Source organism: Amblyraja radiata, chromosome 41 (assembly GCF_010909765.2).
Source record: "Amblyraja radiata isolate CabotCenter1 chromosome 41, sAmbRad1.1.pri, whole genome shotgun sequence".
NCBI lineage: Eukaryota > Metazoa > Chordata > Chondrichthyes > Rajiformes > Rajidae > Amblyraja > Amblyraja radiata.
In genome coordinates this window covers 3,031,783-3,048,692 of record NC_045996.1, presented here as the reverse complement: position 1 = coordinate 3,048,692, position 16,910 = coordinate 3,031,783, and the positions used below count along the sequence as shown (strand labels likewise).

The window sequence follows — 16,910 nt, the reverse complement described above, 5'->3', positions numbered from 1 at the left end:
AGTAGAATTAGGCCATTTGGCCTATCGCGTCTACTCGGCTATTCGATTGGTTGGATGAATTGCCGTGGGTTTTGCTAGGGATCCACATGGCCCCGAAGGAGGATTTGGCCACGTCATCCTCCGAGTTGGTCTATTGCTCCCCACTCAAAGTACCCGGCGATTTCATTCCAGCGGCACGTGGGCAGCAGGAACCCCCTTTGTCTGTGCTGGTGCACCTTCGCGAGCAGGTGGGCAAGCTGGCCCCTGTCCCGACCTCTCGCTATGGAGTTGTTCGCAGGGACAGCGCCTTTCCGGGTGTTGCAACCCAGCGTTGCGACTTTTGTTCTGGATGTTGTGGGCCGGCAGGAGGTCGTTTCGGTGGCCCGCCTTAATCCAGCTCACCTTGATGTGGACCGCCCGGTGTTGGTGGCCCAGTCCTGTCGTAGTGGTTGTTCGCCGGCCCTCCCACCCCCACCTTTGCCTGTTGCACCTGTTGTGCCTGTTATCCCTGTGTCCACGCAGGATGTTAGCCTTATTCGGACCCGCTCGTTTTCATTCCTCTGGTTCTGGGGGTAGGGGTCATGTAGCGGCACCTGGTGGTTAAGCTGTGTATTCAGAACCCTCGTCATTGGCCGGGACTGTCACGTACGGCGTTCGTTCGCGGGCTATTCAGTATGTTCAGTAGCTAGTGCTCTTCACGACAACAAGAGCTTGTAACGTTAGTTCCTGACCAAGTACACATGTAGCGCAAGTATAGCTTTCAATAATAAAGAACATTTTGCTCTACCTGCTTGGTCTCACTACAATGTGTGTATATATATATATATATATATATATATATATATATATATCAGCATTCAGACTTCTTTGGTGATTCTTCCATCTTCACCTTCGCCTTCTAGAAGCAAGCATAACTTGGTTATTGGTCTTATTAAAGCATTACTCATAGTCTGAAGTCGTACTGTGCGCACCAAACCCTTAACATCAGGCATAATCTCCAGTATCTTTCCCATCAACCAAGAACCTCGTGATGCAGTAGAATCAACCACCAAAACAATATAACCTGGAACAAAATTTCTTCTAACCCTTGACCATCGTTGTCGCTCTTGGATCAGAGGCAAATATTCTTGTGTCCATCTCTTCCAAAAAAGATCTGCCATATATTGTACTTGTCTCCATCTGCGTCTCATATACAAATCTTCTTTCACAAAGAGTCCAGGTGGTAGTATTGGATTAGTCTTCAACAGAAGAATATGATTTGGTGTAAGCGCTTCCAGGTCGTTCGGATCATCAGAACTTTTAGTAATAGGTCGAACATTTAAAATTGCTTCAACGTCACAGAATAAAGTTTGCAACCCTTCATCGTCCAAAACTTGTTGTTTAAGAACAAAAGTGTAGCATATTTCGAACCATGCGGATCAACCGTTCCCAGACACCGACGTGATGAGAACCAGCTGGAGGATTAATGTTCCATCTTATCCCTTGTTGAAGCATAGCATTCTGGATCTTATCCTGATTTAATCCTTTAAGTGCTTCTTTTAATTCTCTTTCCGCTCCAACAAAATTCGTACCATTGTCCGATCTTAATGATAGAACTGGACATCTTCGACAAATAAATCTCCGTAATGCATGAATACAAGAATCTGTATCGAGTGTAGATGCAACTTCAAAATGCACCGCTCTGCTTGCCATGCAAGTGAAGATTACATCATACCTCTTTATCATACTTCGTCCTCTCTTAACCTCTATAGGACCGAAATAATCCACCCCCACATCTGTAAATGGAGGTTTATCAGGTAGAATCATCTCCAGAGGTAAGTCTGCCATCTTCTGTTCTCCAACTCTTCCACGCTGTCACCTACACACAACACAATTTTTTAGTATCTTTCTTGCAGCGGAGTTAGCCTTGATAATCTAATATTTTGTGGATTATGAAGCTGGATTATGAAGCTGGAACAGCATATCATTTCTTCCTCCATGTCCCATCAATTCATGGATATGTCGATTGTTGAAATATGAAAGTCCTTCGAGAGAATATTAGGACGCTTAGCCTCTTCATGCATTGCCAGTTTATTCAGATGACCACCCACTCTCAGAAGTCCTTCTTCAATACTGGATCAAGCTTTTGTACAATTGACTGTCTCTTTTGACACCATGTACTCCAGCTTCTAACATCGATATTTCCCCTCTGTATTTCTGTCTTTGACAGAAAGAAATAATTGCGATTTCCGCTTTGAGGAGATCATCAAGATATAAACTCTGTACGTCGTACGATGCCTTAAAAACTTGCATCTTCTTTTCAACCTTTCCCTTCGGTATTTCAGGATCTTCTTCAAAGATACCTTCAGCCATCTCTTTCCTTTTTCGAGCAAACAGCAATAACCTTGTTTTTGCTTTAAGAACCCAAGCCACCACATTCACCATCTTCTTCCATGATGAAAAGTGGGTAATTAAATAATTTATCGTGTTTGATGAATCTTTAGCAATAACGTTTTCTGTGATGTTTTGTTTAATTGCCGGATCATTAGAGATTTCAAATCCCAGCTCAAGCTTTTGCCATTCTCTGTCTGGCCTACAGATAAACTCTGGTCCATTGATCCATTTCTTAAGAAGCGGTCTGCTGTTAGTCCTCTAGAAGCTTCATCCGCAGGATTTTCCTTTGTGTTAATATATTTCCATTGTGATACATTAGTAGCACCCATTACAAAAGAGATTCTGTTTGCTACAAATGTCAAAAAACATTTGTTCTCATTGTTTAAGTATTTAAGCACCGTAGTACTATCAGTCCAGAAGATAGATTCTTCCAGTTGAAGCTGCAGTTCGTTTTGCAGCATTATGTCAATTTTAACAGCTTTGACTGCAGCAGTGAGTTCCATTCTGGGAATTGTCATTTGCTTCAATGGTGCCACTCTGGGCTTTCAATAGACAATAGACAATAGGTGCAGTAGTAGGCCATTCGGCCCTTCGAGCCAGCACCGCCATTCAATGTGATCATGGCTGATCATCCCTAATCAGTACCCCGTTCCTGCCTCCTCCCCATATCCGCGGACTCCGCTATTTTTAAGAGCCCTATCTAGCTCTCTCTTGAAAGCATCCAGAGAAATTTCCCATTAAGAATGCAACATGTACTTTATTGTAATCATTTTCCAGTCTTAAATATGAAACAGTACCATAGCTGGCATCTGGCATCATTCACTGGCATCTGAGAAATGATGCAACTGTGCACATCTGATCTTACCAAAGTTTGTAGGCTTCATACACCGGTTCATTTTAAACTCCGGGATCTTGTCAAGATCCATTAACCATTCTGTCCATTGCTGAGAAGATTATTTCTTGCAGAGATCCTGCAAAATTAACCTGGCTGGCAGTGTAAATGGTGCTACAAATCCCAAAGGGTCATAAACAGAACCAATCACAGAAAGGTTACCCCTTCTTGTACATGGTTGCTCCTGAATCGAGATTCTGAACTTGATCACATTTGATTCGGCACACCAGTGTAATCCCAGTGCTCTTTCACTTGGCAGATTGTCTATGTCCAAATCCAACTCCCTGGTCTCTGCCATCTAGTGAAATGCTTTCCAATACAGCACGGCTGTTGCTGTTACACTTGGAAAACGTGAATCCTCATTGCAGAGGGAAGTAAGATGTGTTACCATTTGAATTGCTTCCTGCTCCGTAGACATGGACTTTAAGCAATCATCCACGTAGAAATTATTCTTCACAGGGTTTGTCACTTCTTCTGGAAAGTGAGCTTTATTGTCCTCTGCGGTCTTTCTTAATGCAAAGTTTGCACAATTTTGATGACACTGCTCCAAAGGGATGTACCTTCATCCAGTAGTCAACGAGATCTTGTTGTGCACCCCCTTCAGGCCATCATAGGAATCGCAAGCAGTCGATGTGGTTTCTGATACTTTGACTTAATGAAACATTGCTTTAATATCAGCCATCAAAGCAATTGGTTCTTGTGAATTTAATGAGAACTCCAATGAGTGTTGGTAAGGTCCAGACCCTGCAATAGTTGACAATTGAGTGATGTCCCTTTGAAGACTGCAGCACAGTCAAAGATCACCCTCAGGGTCCCTTTCGTTGAGTGATATGCCCCATGGTGCAGAATAGACCTTAAGCTCTCCGTCACTTTGATTTAGCTGGTTTGTTAGTACCATTTTGGCATAATCATTGTCAATCATGTCCTTTAGGAAAGACGTATATTCCTCATGAAATTTCGTATTCTTGCCAAACTTGAGTTTCAGATTCTGGGTGTGTTGCTCTGCCATACGATGATTATTTGGCTGAGAATGCTTTCTTGCTTGAAAGGTAAGTCTAGATAATAGTGTCCTTCTATCATCTTTACTGTAGTCACAATATCCAAGAACTTGGATTCTTCTCTGGACATTTCTTCCGATTCCTTACTGAAATCAAGATTGTATTGCTTGATTAACAGCGCTTCTAATTTAACAGTAGATATTTGATTAACAGCAGCAGCAGGTTGGTTCTGGTTCCTGCTTTTGTTGTTCCTTCCCAAGGAGCTGTGGGTAACCCATCCGAGTAGGTCCGTCCCCTTGGCTCCTCACAGTCTGTATAGGTTCCAATGCCTTCAAAGCATTCGTTCCGATAAGTAGGTCGATACCAGAATTTATTTTAAGTATCTTGACATCCTTCAAGTAAGGCCATTGTTTTAAGTCCTCATGTCTGAGTATATTTTGATGACAAACTGGTATGGTCTCATGTGTAAACACATCAGATATTTGTATAAAATTGTCTTCATCCAGGCTAGATATTTCCATACTTCTAATGTGATGACTAACGCACTCTTTCTCTTCATTCATGGTACGCAGTAGAATCTTAACCTTTTCTCCTGTAATGCCCAGCCTTCTCATCAAGCTTTCTGTACAAAAGGTAGTTGAGCTCCCATGATCCCAAAATGCATATGTTTGCAACACTGTATTCATCTTGTTCTTCCTTGCCTGCACTGGTAAGATGCAGAAAATACAGTTTCTACCCCGGCCCCAATATGCGCATTTATCTGAGGAGGGGTAACAGCATCACTAGTAGCTGGCTTCTCCTTCTGTTCTATTTGCTCCGGCTTCCTCTGTTCAGTATGATGATCCTGTTTATACTTATCGCAAGTCATACGACTCTTATCTAGGTGTCGATTTTAGCAAAGATTTAAGTTGGGCGACGCATATTAATCAAGTGTCTAACAAAGCAAATAGAACTCTCGGCCATCTTAAAATAAATTTTCATGCATGTAGTACATCCGTCAAAGAGAATGCCTACAAGTCCTTGGTCAGGCACAAATTGTAGTATTGTAGAGCCGTATGGGATCCTTTCAACAACAACAACAAGATCACCCTGGAGAAAGTACAACGCCGAGCAGTCCGCTTTGTATGTAATGACTACAAGCGCAAATCAAGCGTGAATAATATGCTGACTTCTCTCGGATGGGATACCCTAGAGCTTCACAGAACAAGGAGATTCACAAAATCATGCCATCAATTCTTCCGTCATCCCAGAGCACCAACGGCCATGAAACAAGACAAAATAACGGTCCCTACATCATCAACTCGCTAAATTTCAATAAACTTTGCTACCAATATTCCCTTTACCCAAGGACGATAAGGGAATGGAATATGTTACCACCCAACACGTGCTGCTCCCGCTATTAAGTCATTTAAAAAGGGGATTGAGCAACAAGATTTCTTCAAAAAAGCCCTCCAAAATTTAATCACTACTCTACTTACTCCGACCTGCGCGAGATAACCACTTATGAAGTGTTTGCGCAGTAATCAACCAGAACCAGTCTTTAACCATGAGACCTTTCTTCAAACATCCAATTCCCTTTTACTTGAAGAAATACATCTTCTTTATATTCCTTCTTCTTGAATATCCGATACCACCTTATGGTGTGGCCAACTCCGCTACATGACAAGCAGCACCATTTTTGCTTAACAGTAGATGTATCTCCTTTCTTTTTGCCTTTTGTTTCTACAGGTATTACAGCAGTAGCAAAACTACTTCCCTTAGGTCCTGGTCTTCCTCTTGTTTTAGTAAAGGTAGAACCGTTGATGGTTGCTGATTTAGGATCTTGAATATCCCCCTGATGTAGACTTGACATAAATCGTACTTCCCTTTCACCAGATCAGCAAACATGGCTTCTCGCATCTCATCTTCCTGTACCTGGCCTGCCTTGTCCCTCCACCTCTCGAAGCCTAAAGGGCAGTTTGTGAATAATAATCTTCATATTCCTAACAACAGTCATTTCTTCCATGTGGTTGAGATGTCTCATTGAGCTACAACAACTTCTAAGAAATACCGCAAAGTCACGCAATGCTTTTGCGTCTTCTGGCTTGATAGCTGTCCAAGCATAGGCCTTCTTCATGTATGCATTAGCAATTCTGGTGTTCGTTACCAAAATGTTCTCTCAGCAATTCTCTTGCCGTACGATAGCCCTCACCACAGGCAAATTCCAACATCCTCCAACAAGCTGCTTTGGATATCCGCTTGTGTACTGCTCCAGAATTCGTAAGCGATCCCTTTCATTAGTTGTAAAGTTGTAATGTTCGGGTTGTAAAGTTTGATCTCGTATGTAGCCTGGATTTTTTTTAGATTCATATCTCATTTTGGATTGTGCTTTTTATTGCAGATTAACATGCTCATGAATTTCAAAATGGGGCCAGATGAAGAGGTTTGCCCTCTTCCAGATAAAGTGAGAGATGTCTTGCTTGACTTCCATGTGAAACTTCTTGCACATTGTGGTATGCATTTTACATTGTATGGTGTCTAAAACAAACTTCTCCACATATGTCTGCTGGTATTATTTGAACATCTTGTAATCTCCTGTGTGTTTTCAACTAAATTACAAAGATTTGTCACAGTTTATTCATGGCCACTATAATTAAAAATACAATACACATGATCTGTGTCATACCATATTTGTAGGGTAGATCTAAGTTTTCTTAGAAGCTTGTAAATTAAGCGATAAAAATAATAATATACAAATTATTGTATATTTATATAAAAACAATTTGTATATGATCAATTATTTTTATTTTGTAAACTAGGATTGTCAATTTTTTGAGGATTTTGTAGCAAAATCAGAATACAGCTGAGTATAGTTGGTCAGTCAGCATCTTTCGAGGCATTAGTGATCTTGAATCAAAGCTGGAAAAGTGAATTTAAAAAGCATTTTATTTGCAGAGGGACAGAGGAAGGTGCGATGGGGTGGATAGTACAATATGAATGTTTGGGTGAACAAAAGTTAAGAGCAGAAGTTCTGAAAATTGGGAAGATGTCGTTAACAACCTTGTTTGAAGATAAATGGAAGACAGTTTGGATCTTGTTAGTTGGAAATTATTACAGGATTAAATGGATGATAGGAATAAATTGAATGGATTATGCCATAGTCCTTCTGCTTATGCTGTTTATTTTAATAGGAGTTTAAATTATTCTTTTTATTTCTGAACATTTTTCAAATAGTGAATATAATAAAAGTCCCAAAATGTAACAATTTGAAGCTACAAATGAATTTCCAAATATTCCTGAGAAAAAATTATTTTACTTGGCAGGTATTCAAATAGAAGAAGATGAGGAAGAGAAAGAAAAAGATACTTCACTCAAAGGGCGTTTACTAAATCTTGTTGAAAAAGTAAGAAACTTGAGGAAAAAGGATGAAATCGAGCAGGCTCCAATTGAAGAAGACAAAACACCTAGTAAGTATTATTTTTTATGATATTGCAAGAGGCTCTTGTACTGTATTAAAAAAAATCAGTTCACCTTTTCCATTTATATGTAATGATACTTCTAACGCCCATGAATAATTTTGCAATATTATGATACTTAAAACAATTGTAATAGTAATAATCAATTTCCTGTTTTGTGATTGTAAACAAATGAATAAATAAACCCAGAAGAGCATGAAGCTGTCAGTATTTTCATACAGAAGGTCGTACGTATATGGAAGATAGACACAAAAAGCTGGAGTAACTCAATGGGTCAGACAGCATCTCTGGAGAAAAAGGAATAGGTGACATTTCGGGTCAAGATCCTTCTTCAAACTGAGAGTCAGGGGAAAGGGAAACGAGAGAGATATGGACGGTGATATAGAGATCCACTGTGAAATCGCAAGGTATGCCTTTTCGAAGAAATTCTCCTCTCGCCGACGAGAATTCTGCAACAACCTCTCTCGCTGCTCCCCCTCTGTGCGCTCAATTGTTCTTTTTCTCTCCATATCACCGTCTATTATCTCTCGTTTCCCTATCCCCTGACTTAGTCTGAAGAAGGGTCTCGAGCCGAAACATCACCTATTCCTTTTCACAAAGATGCTGCATGTACATGGAACCAGTTGCCTGAAGTGACTGAGGCAGGTACTATAATCATATTAAAAAGACATTTCTATAAGGATAGGAAAGGTCTGGAGGGATATGGGTCAAACGCAGGAAATTGGGGATCTGCTTGGGTAAAAATCTTGGTTGGCGTGGACGAGTTGGCCTGAAGGGTCTGTTCCGTGCTGCTCTATGACTATATTTGACTATTATTCTCATATAAAACCCATGACTATTATTCAAATAATTCTTACTGCTTCAGGGGTTTGAAATATGTTCAACAGGTATCAGTGTCCCTGTGCATTATTTGGAATAGGCTATTATCGGGCATAGCAAATAATTAAGAAAGCGGGCCACATGCCATTCTTCATTGCTAACAAAATTGAATACAAAAGTGAGGAGATTATGTTTCAGTTCTTCATCAGTTACATATCATCCTTTGAACTATATACAGTAACAGTTTCTTATGTAAGGAAGGAAATAAATGTTATGGAAACTGTTCAGAGAAGGTTTACTTCAGATCTTCCTTCTGGAATAGCATGTTCTACTGTAATCAAATGAATGATAGATTGAACATATCCACTGGAGTCTAAAAGAGAAGTTGTTTGATTGAAACATTGGAGACACAGAGTGGCTTCATTTGGGTGAATGTGCCCTTGTGGAGAACCTGGAATTAAGGATTGATTATTCAGGATGCATCAAATTGTAAATCTCATGCCCTGTAAGTTTACCGTCCTTGCAGCTGTTGTGTGCGTGATTAATACTGTCAGCTGGACTAACATAGCTGTGTTGTGCAATATATTACGTGGTCAACCAAGATACTGCATCAAAAGCACTCCCCACAGAGCTCAAATTGCAGCTGCTGAGGACATTCCAGTGGTACAAAATAGCAGTAAATAATGTCTCAGTTGCCTAATGTCTGTCTATGGTAAACTGATTTGTAGTGTATTTGAATAGGCTCTAGTTCGCATAGATAGTGCTTCTGCTGAGAGCAACATTGTTTTCTGCCATGAGAAAAAAAATCACATTTATGGAACAATAGGAATTACAGTCATGTTTTGCATTTAATTCTGCTTCATAATGGAATTTTAACATAATAGATGATTACCTGAAACTTAGGCTTAGAAATGTAAGCATTAATGAAAATGCACAAGATTGGCAAAAGCATAGGCACAAAAAGCTCGAGTAACTCAGCGTGGCAGGCAGCATCTCTGGAGAGAAGGAATGGGTGATGTTTCGGGTCAAGACCCTTCTTCGGACTGAAAGCCACGGGAAATGGAAACGAGAGATATAGACGATGATGTAGAGAGAGAGATATAGAACAATGAATGAAAGATATGCAAAAAAAGTAATAATGGTAAAGGAAACAGGCCATTGTTAGCTGTTTGTTGGGTGAGAGTGGGAATGCAGGGGTTACTTGAAGTTAGAGAAATCAATATTCATACCACTGGGCTGTAAATTCCCCAAGCGAAATATGAGATGATAGCCTCACTCTGACAATGGAGGATGCCTAGGACAGAAAGGTCAGTGTGGGAATGGGAAGGGGAAGTAAAGTGTTTAGCAACTGGGAGATCAGGTAGAAGCAGGTGGACTGAGCGATGGTGTTCAGTGAAACGATCGCCCAGTCTGCGTTTGGTCTCGCCGATGTATGATGGGGCTTTTTCACGGGGCGAGTTGACGCAAGATGTCACCAGAGTGAAGTGGTCGTGGTCCAGCACGAGTCTCGCACGATATAACGGGGGGTAGATAAAGAGTTCCCACGGTACTCGGCATTTCTGTTATTTGTGCGAGTGACTTGTCCGTCTCCCGAGCTTTCGCGTTAAATCTTGAATGAACATCGTGAACTACACGTGACACAAATGATGTAACTTTTTTTTTCACACACTATAAATATCCTCCCTTGGTTGAATTGGCTCATTTGGAGACATGTTTTACTGTGTATGTGGGAGACACAGATGGACTGAGCACAGTACCTCGGTCTTACTGTGTGTGGGAGAGGGGGAGAAAGAGACGTACACTCACAGAGGCAGAGTCTCTCAGCCTGTGTAAGAGGGAGGGAGAGAGAGAGAGAGGCACACACAAGGTGGATGTGAAATCTCACCTGCCTGTTTCAGTGACAGACACCCGCCGCCAGTAAATGAAGACACCCCCATCTGTCTCCCCCTCCTCTCCCTCGACTCCCCCACCTTTCCCTCCCAACTCCAGTCCCGTCCCGACCCCCTGGGAAACTGAATAGAGCAACAATATAGATATAGAAACTGAAACAATATAGAAACTGAATAGAGCAACATGGCAAAAACATCTCTGACACGCTTTATCCCCTTTCTTTGAGATTTTCTGGGAGCCATCTCTGGAAGTGTTCCTGTTAAAAAGATTATCCAACAATGACAATTAGGTGGGACGTCCTCGAAGGACACATGTTCCCTTGTCGATATTGAGACCACCTTTTTTACTCACCTTCTGTCCCCTCTGTCCAGCTTCCGGGTTTACCGTTCGCAGGAGTTCCCACGCGCTATATCTCTAAAATCTGAAGTTAGGTAATGTCTAAAGGAACTGCAGACGCTGGTTAATGCTGGTTAATACGCACAGAAGGACACAAAATGTTGGTGTAACTCAGCAGGTAAGTCAGATCTGGGAAGAAAAACATAAAAAGCTGGAGTAAGTCAGCGGGTCAGGCAGCATCTCTGGAGAAAAAGAATAGGTGGCGATTCGAATCGGAACCCTTCTTCAGACAGCCTAATCGGAATTGAGTCTGAAGATGTGTCTCGTCCCGAAACATCAGCTATTTATCTCCAGAGATGCTGCTTGACTCGCTGAGTTACTCCAGCTTTTTGTGTCTGTCTTCGGTTTAAACCAGCATGTGCAGTACACGGGTCTCTGTACAACATTGATTGGTAGCGTTCCGGACCCTGCTTCGGAAAGGCATCGATCGCTAGTCGGCGAGGACTCCGACCTGTATCTCTCAAAGAAATACATGTGAAAAATTTCTCACGGACCATAAAAATGCGTAACCTTTCAGTAAAGTCCCTTTTAAAGTCCCTTTTAAAGATTATAGTTATTTTCTTGAATCTCATTAACATAACTCATGAATAAGTTGATGTCCATATGCGGATGCAAATCTTTATTTTTATTTATTTTTTAAATTCAATCCCACAGAAGACAATTTTTACTCACCTTCTGTCCCCTCTGTCCAGCTTCCGGGTTCACCGTTCGCAGGAGTTCCCACGGTACCCGCAAGAGTTATTACGGATATCGCACTGGCCACTACGTCCATATAATGTTGCAATGCTCAACCACAAGTGTACAAGTCACTCTTGGAGAAATTCAAACTTTCTTGAATTTTCTCCCGAGTGACCAAGATACACGATTACCTGCCGTTAGTGCTACGGTGGTCCACGGTGGTCCACGAATGCCGTACTGTTATCGCACGAGGTTCCCACGATGTTAAACTCTGGTTAACTCTTGCATCAAGTCGCCCCGTGAAAAGACCGCTTAAGAATCCACATCTTGAACAACGGATACAGTAGATGAGGTTGGAGGAGGTGCAAGCGAACCTCTGCCTAACGTGAAAGGACTCGAAGTCCCTGGACAGAGTTGAGGGAGGAGGTCTAGCAACAGGTGTTGCATCTCCTGCAGTTGCAGGGGAAGGTACGTGGGGAGGGGGTGGTTTGGGTGGGAAAGGATGAGTTAACCAAGGAGTTGCGGAGGGAGCGGTCTCTGCGGAAGGTGGAAAGGGGTGAAGATAGGAAGATGTGACTAGAGGTGGGATCCCGTTGGAGCGGCGAAAATGTCGGAGGATTATGTGTTGTATGAGACAGCTGATGGGGTGAGAGGTAAGGACTAGGGGTCTCTGACCCTGTTGCAACTAGGGGGAGGGGGAGCAAGGGTGCTGCTGCAGGGTACCGAGGAGACACGAGTGAGGGCCTCATCTATGATGGAAGTGGGGAACCCCCGTTGCTTAAAGAATGAGGACATCTCAGATGTCCTGGTATGAAACACCTCATCTTGGGAGCAGATGCGGCCTAGACAAAGGAATTGGGAGTAGGGGATAGAGTAGTTGCAGGAAACAGGGTGGGAAGAAGTGTAATAGAGAAAGTTGTGGGAGTCAGTGGGTTTGTAATAGATCATCTCGTGTGGTAGAGATTGAGATAAAAGGGGAGGAAGGTGTCGGAGATGGTCCGAGTGAATTTGAGTACCAGATGGAGATTGGTGGTGAAGTTAATGAAGTCCATGAGTTCTGCATGGGTGCAGGAGGTAGCACCGATGAAATTGTCTATGTAACGGAGATAGAGTTCGGGGGTAGGGCCTTTGTATGCTTGGAACAGGGATTGGCCAATGTACCCTACAAATAAGCAGGCATAGCTGGGGCCCCTGCGAATGCCCATAATTACGCCTTTGATTTGGGGGACTTGGGTGGAGTCGAAGGAGAAGTTGTTAAGGGTGAGTACCAGCTCCGCTAGGCATAGTAGAGTGGCAGAGGAGATGGGCAGAGGAGATAGGCTTGTGGCAAGTGGATTGGGGATGGGATGGAGTGTGCCACGGGATTGAGGTTGGGAAAGGGAGAAGACAAACGTTTGTGAGGGAGATTAGTGGTTTTAAGGAAGGAAGGTAGAAACAAACCTCTTGTGATGCAAGGCAATACTTTGTTTCAAATGGCGTAAGTAATTACCAGCTGCAGGCATTTGGGACTGAGAACGGCTACTATAGAATTGCTCAATGACCGGCACTTGCAAGACAACATGGTTCAACGCCTGACCAGAGAACTAATCTAACTTAATGTGCTCTGGTATAGAAATTATTTTTATGTCATTCAGATACTCGCGCCAGGAAGTTGCCTGGTTGAATTTCAAGAATGATGAGAAAGGAAAATATTTGTTAACATGTTTCTCTGGATAAAATCACCTTTAGGATGCACAAGATTTAAAAAAATATCAGTATTGTGCATAGAATTTCCATCTGCTGGTCTATGACGTTTGGAACTGTTATGTAATTAGTAGGTCATGCAGATTATGTGCTACCTTGCTTTGATCTCGGATCAAATGGAAATATTTCATGGTATAATAGTAGAGCAGATTTAGTGGTTTGCATTCTTCATAACGTTAACATACTTGACAATATTTGATGCTATATTATGTTAGATTTTAATAAAGTTCTCTTTGGAATACAAAGTTGCCCGTGCCCTTCCAATCTCAATGAGGGATATTAGCAGGGCTCGAAATTAACCGTTGCCCGGGTGCCAATGGCAACTTACAGTCCCGCCGGGCAACCTAAAAGCCATGCCATTTTGCCCGGCTTAGCAAGCAACCGGGACACCCGCCCGCCATCCGTGTCCGGGTCTCTGCTTGGCGCTAGCTCTCGGGTCTCCGCTTGGCGCTAGCTCTCGGCTCTCGGCGCTAGCTCTCGGGTCTCCGCTTGGCGCTAGCTCTTAGCTCTCGGCTCTCGGCGCTAGCTCTCGGGTCTCTGCTCGGCGCTAGATCTCGGCGCTTGGCTCTAGCTCTCGGGTCGCGCTAGCGAAGGAAATAGGCAACGTTTCGGGTCGAGACCCTTCTTCAGACTGATGTCGGGAGGGGTGAGGGGCGGGAAAAAGAAAGGAAGAGGCGGAGACAGTAGACAGTGGGAGAGCTGGGAATGGAGAGGGGAAGGAGGGAGAAAGCAAGCACTACCTGAAATTGGAGAAGCCAATGTTCATACCGCTGGGGTGTAAACTACCCAAGCAAAATATGAGGTGCTGTTGCTCCAATTTGCATTGGGCCTCACTCTGGGCATGGAGGAGGCCCAGGACAGAAAGGTCGGATTCGGAATGGGAGGGGGAGTTGAAGTGCTGAGCCACCGGGAGATCAGGTTGGTTATTGCGAACTGAGTGGAGGTGTTGTGCGAAGCGATCGCCAAGCCTGCGCTTGGTCTCACTGAGGTTGATCATGCGCTGAATAACCATATTTTTGTTTGGAAGTGGAAAGAGATAATAGAAATTGCAATTGCAATGTGTAAAAAGAGATGAGTATTGTAATTTTGCTGCTTGTCATTGTGGTATATATCATGTCTTGATTGGTGAATATGTTTAGTTTGTGACTTTATTTGAAGCAGAAATAATATGTGAATGCTTCATTGACCATAATTCCGACTGGTAACTACGCACTTCGTCCGAGCACATTCTCGCACGCGTCATGCAAACCATCTTAAATGATCACCTAAACTGTGATTTGGCAACCTAAAAAGCTGCCGAGGTTGCCCGGCTGGCAACAGGGAAAAAAAGATAAGCGAGAGCCCTGATTAGAAACATTTAGAAACTGATTTGTATCACGAAAAGCTTAAGTGCTACTGCATGGTGACCCAATGACTGTTTCCGTTATGAGCCTGTCACTGCAAAATCCTGTGTAAGGCAGTACCTAGTAAAAGTCTAGTGGGTGCGGCTACTTGTGGATAAAACAAGATACAATGAGTGAGAATTTTTTTTAATGCAAGGTAGTAAAGGGCCTGTCACGATATGTATGTATGTAAAGGGTGACAGCTGTATGGTTGTGAGTAGTCGCCCAAAGAGTCGTACCTTTTTCTGGTCGCCGCTGGATTTTCAACATGTTGAAAATTTTCAGCAACCTGCTGTGACTATGACGGATGCCGGCAGTCGCCGAAAAAAATCGGGTAATTGGGACGTGCCCTTAAGGGTTCAGGACCCACATGTTCCTGTAAAGGTGAAAGACAAAGATAGCAACCTGATTGAATAGGAATATTGAGGGCCTGATAAAGGAAAAAGAATGGAAGAATGTGGCAGGTATAAGCAACCAGGGATCAAGGCAAACTGGACAAACTAGATTCAAAATTGCTTGGTGATAGGAGGCAGGGAATGGTGATGGAGGAATGTCTTTCTGATTGGAAGTCTTTGACTAATGGAGTGCCAAACGGGTAGGTGCTGGGTTCACTGATATTATAGTTAACATTGTTAGTACATTTGCAGATGACACCAAGATTGGTGGTATAACAAACAGTGAGGACAGATATCTAAGTTTACAACAAGATCGAGATTAGTTAGAAAAGTTGACCAAGGAATGGCAAATTAAACCCACTCATCAGCCCAATTTTGGTTTTGCCAGGATCACAACTCCAGATAATGTTTTATTTTCTCATTTTCTGTGGCTTGCCCATTCCTGGTGGTGAGGTGCCTTCCTGAACTGAAGGTATTCCCAGAGTGCTGTTGTTGGGTAGAGAATTCCATGGTTTAAACCAAGTGAAGATGAAGGAATGGCAATATATTTTGAAGTAAGATGTGACTTGGAGGGGAACCTGCAAATCATTGTGTTCCCTCTGCCTGCTAACCCAGTCCTTTTAGGTGCTAAGGGTAGTGGGATTGAGGAAAGCTGTTGAAGTCTTGGTGAGCATTTTGTTGATCGGGCACATACTAACCATGTTGAGATATTGGTCTGCTGATGCAGTGACTAGAGATGAGGGGCTTTTGGCAATTGGGTAATTCTCATGACTTGAGAATTAAGGGACAGAAGTTTAGGGGTAACATGAGGGGGAACTTCTTTACTCAGAGAGTGGTGGCTGTGTGGAATGAGCTTCCAGTGAAGATGGTGGAGGCAGGTTCGTTTTTATCATTTAAAAATAAATTGGATAGTTATATGGACGGGAAAGGAATGGAGGGTTATGGTCTGAGCGCAGGTATATGGGACTAGGGGAGAATACGTGTTCGGCACGGACTAGAAGGGTCGAGATGGCCTGTTTCCATGCATTAATTGTTATATGGTTATATGGGTGCCGGTGCAAGTTTGGAGTGTGTCATGAGATGGGGGTAGCTGGGATGTAATTCTGAGGATGATGGAAATCTGATGAAAATAGAAAATGATTGAAATACTCAGCAGTTTAGAAACATAGAAAATAGGTACAGGAGTAGGCCATTCGGCCCTTCGAGCCTGCACCACCATTCAATATGATCATGGCTGATCATCCAACTCAGTATCCTGTACCTGCTTTCTCTCCATACCCCCTGATCCCTTTAGCCACAAGGGCCACATCTAACTCCCTCTTAAATATAGCCAATGAACTGGCCTCAACTACCTTCTGTGGCAGAGAATTCCAGTGGTTCACCACTCTCCGTGTGAAAAATGTTTTCCTCATCTCGGTCCTAAAAGATTTCCCCCTTATCCTTAAACTGTGACCCCTTGTTCTGGACTTCCCCAACATCGGTAACAATCTTCCTGCATCTAGCCTGTCCAACCCCTCACAAATTTTGTACGTTTCTATAAGAGCTATTAGGACATAGCTGTGGAAAGATAAACTGCTGTGGAAAGTCAATGACAGAAGGGTCTTTGCCTTCAATTGTTAACTCTTTTTCTTTTCACAATTCTGCTAACCTGCTGAGAATTTCAAGTATTTTCTGATAACTATGGGAAATTTAAGGAGAGTGAGTGTTAAAGAAAACAAAATAGGGGGAACTTCCTTTATTAGCCAACCCTTGCAAATTAGTCAATGGCTTTCAAAGCATAGTCATTCAAGGACCTGCCTGCATTGATACTCTTCGAAGCAAGGTGACAGGAATAAAGATATGACCTCAGTCAAATAATGCATGATACAGCTTCAAAATGTGAGGATATAGAAAATCTGAAACTGCCTGAG

The 16,910-nt window shown here is 42.7% G+C and overlaps 1 protein-coding gene across 7 annotated transcripts in view; it reads left to right on the top strand.

Moving 5' to 3' along the window:
* ryr1 (ryanodine receptor 1) overlaps window positions 1-16,910 on the top strand; it is a 604,017-nt gene that overhangs the window by 219,674 nt on the left and 367,433 nt on the right. For all 7 annotated transcript variants that reach the window (XM_033014584.1, XM_033014582.1, XM_033014581.1 and 4 more), the window contains 2 exons: window positions 6,623-6,734; window positions 7,545-7,688. In XM_033014584.1, the coding sequence (XP_032870475.1) occupies window positions 6,623-6,734; window positions 7,545-7,688 (256 nt within the window). The remainder of the gene's footprint in view (window positions 1-6,622; window positions 6,735-7,544; window positions 7,689-16,910) is intronic.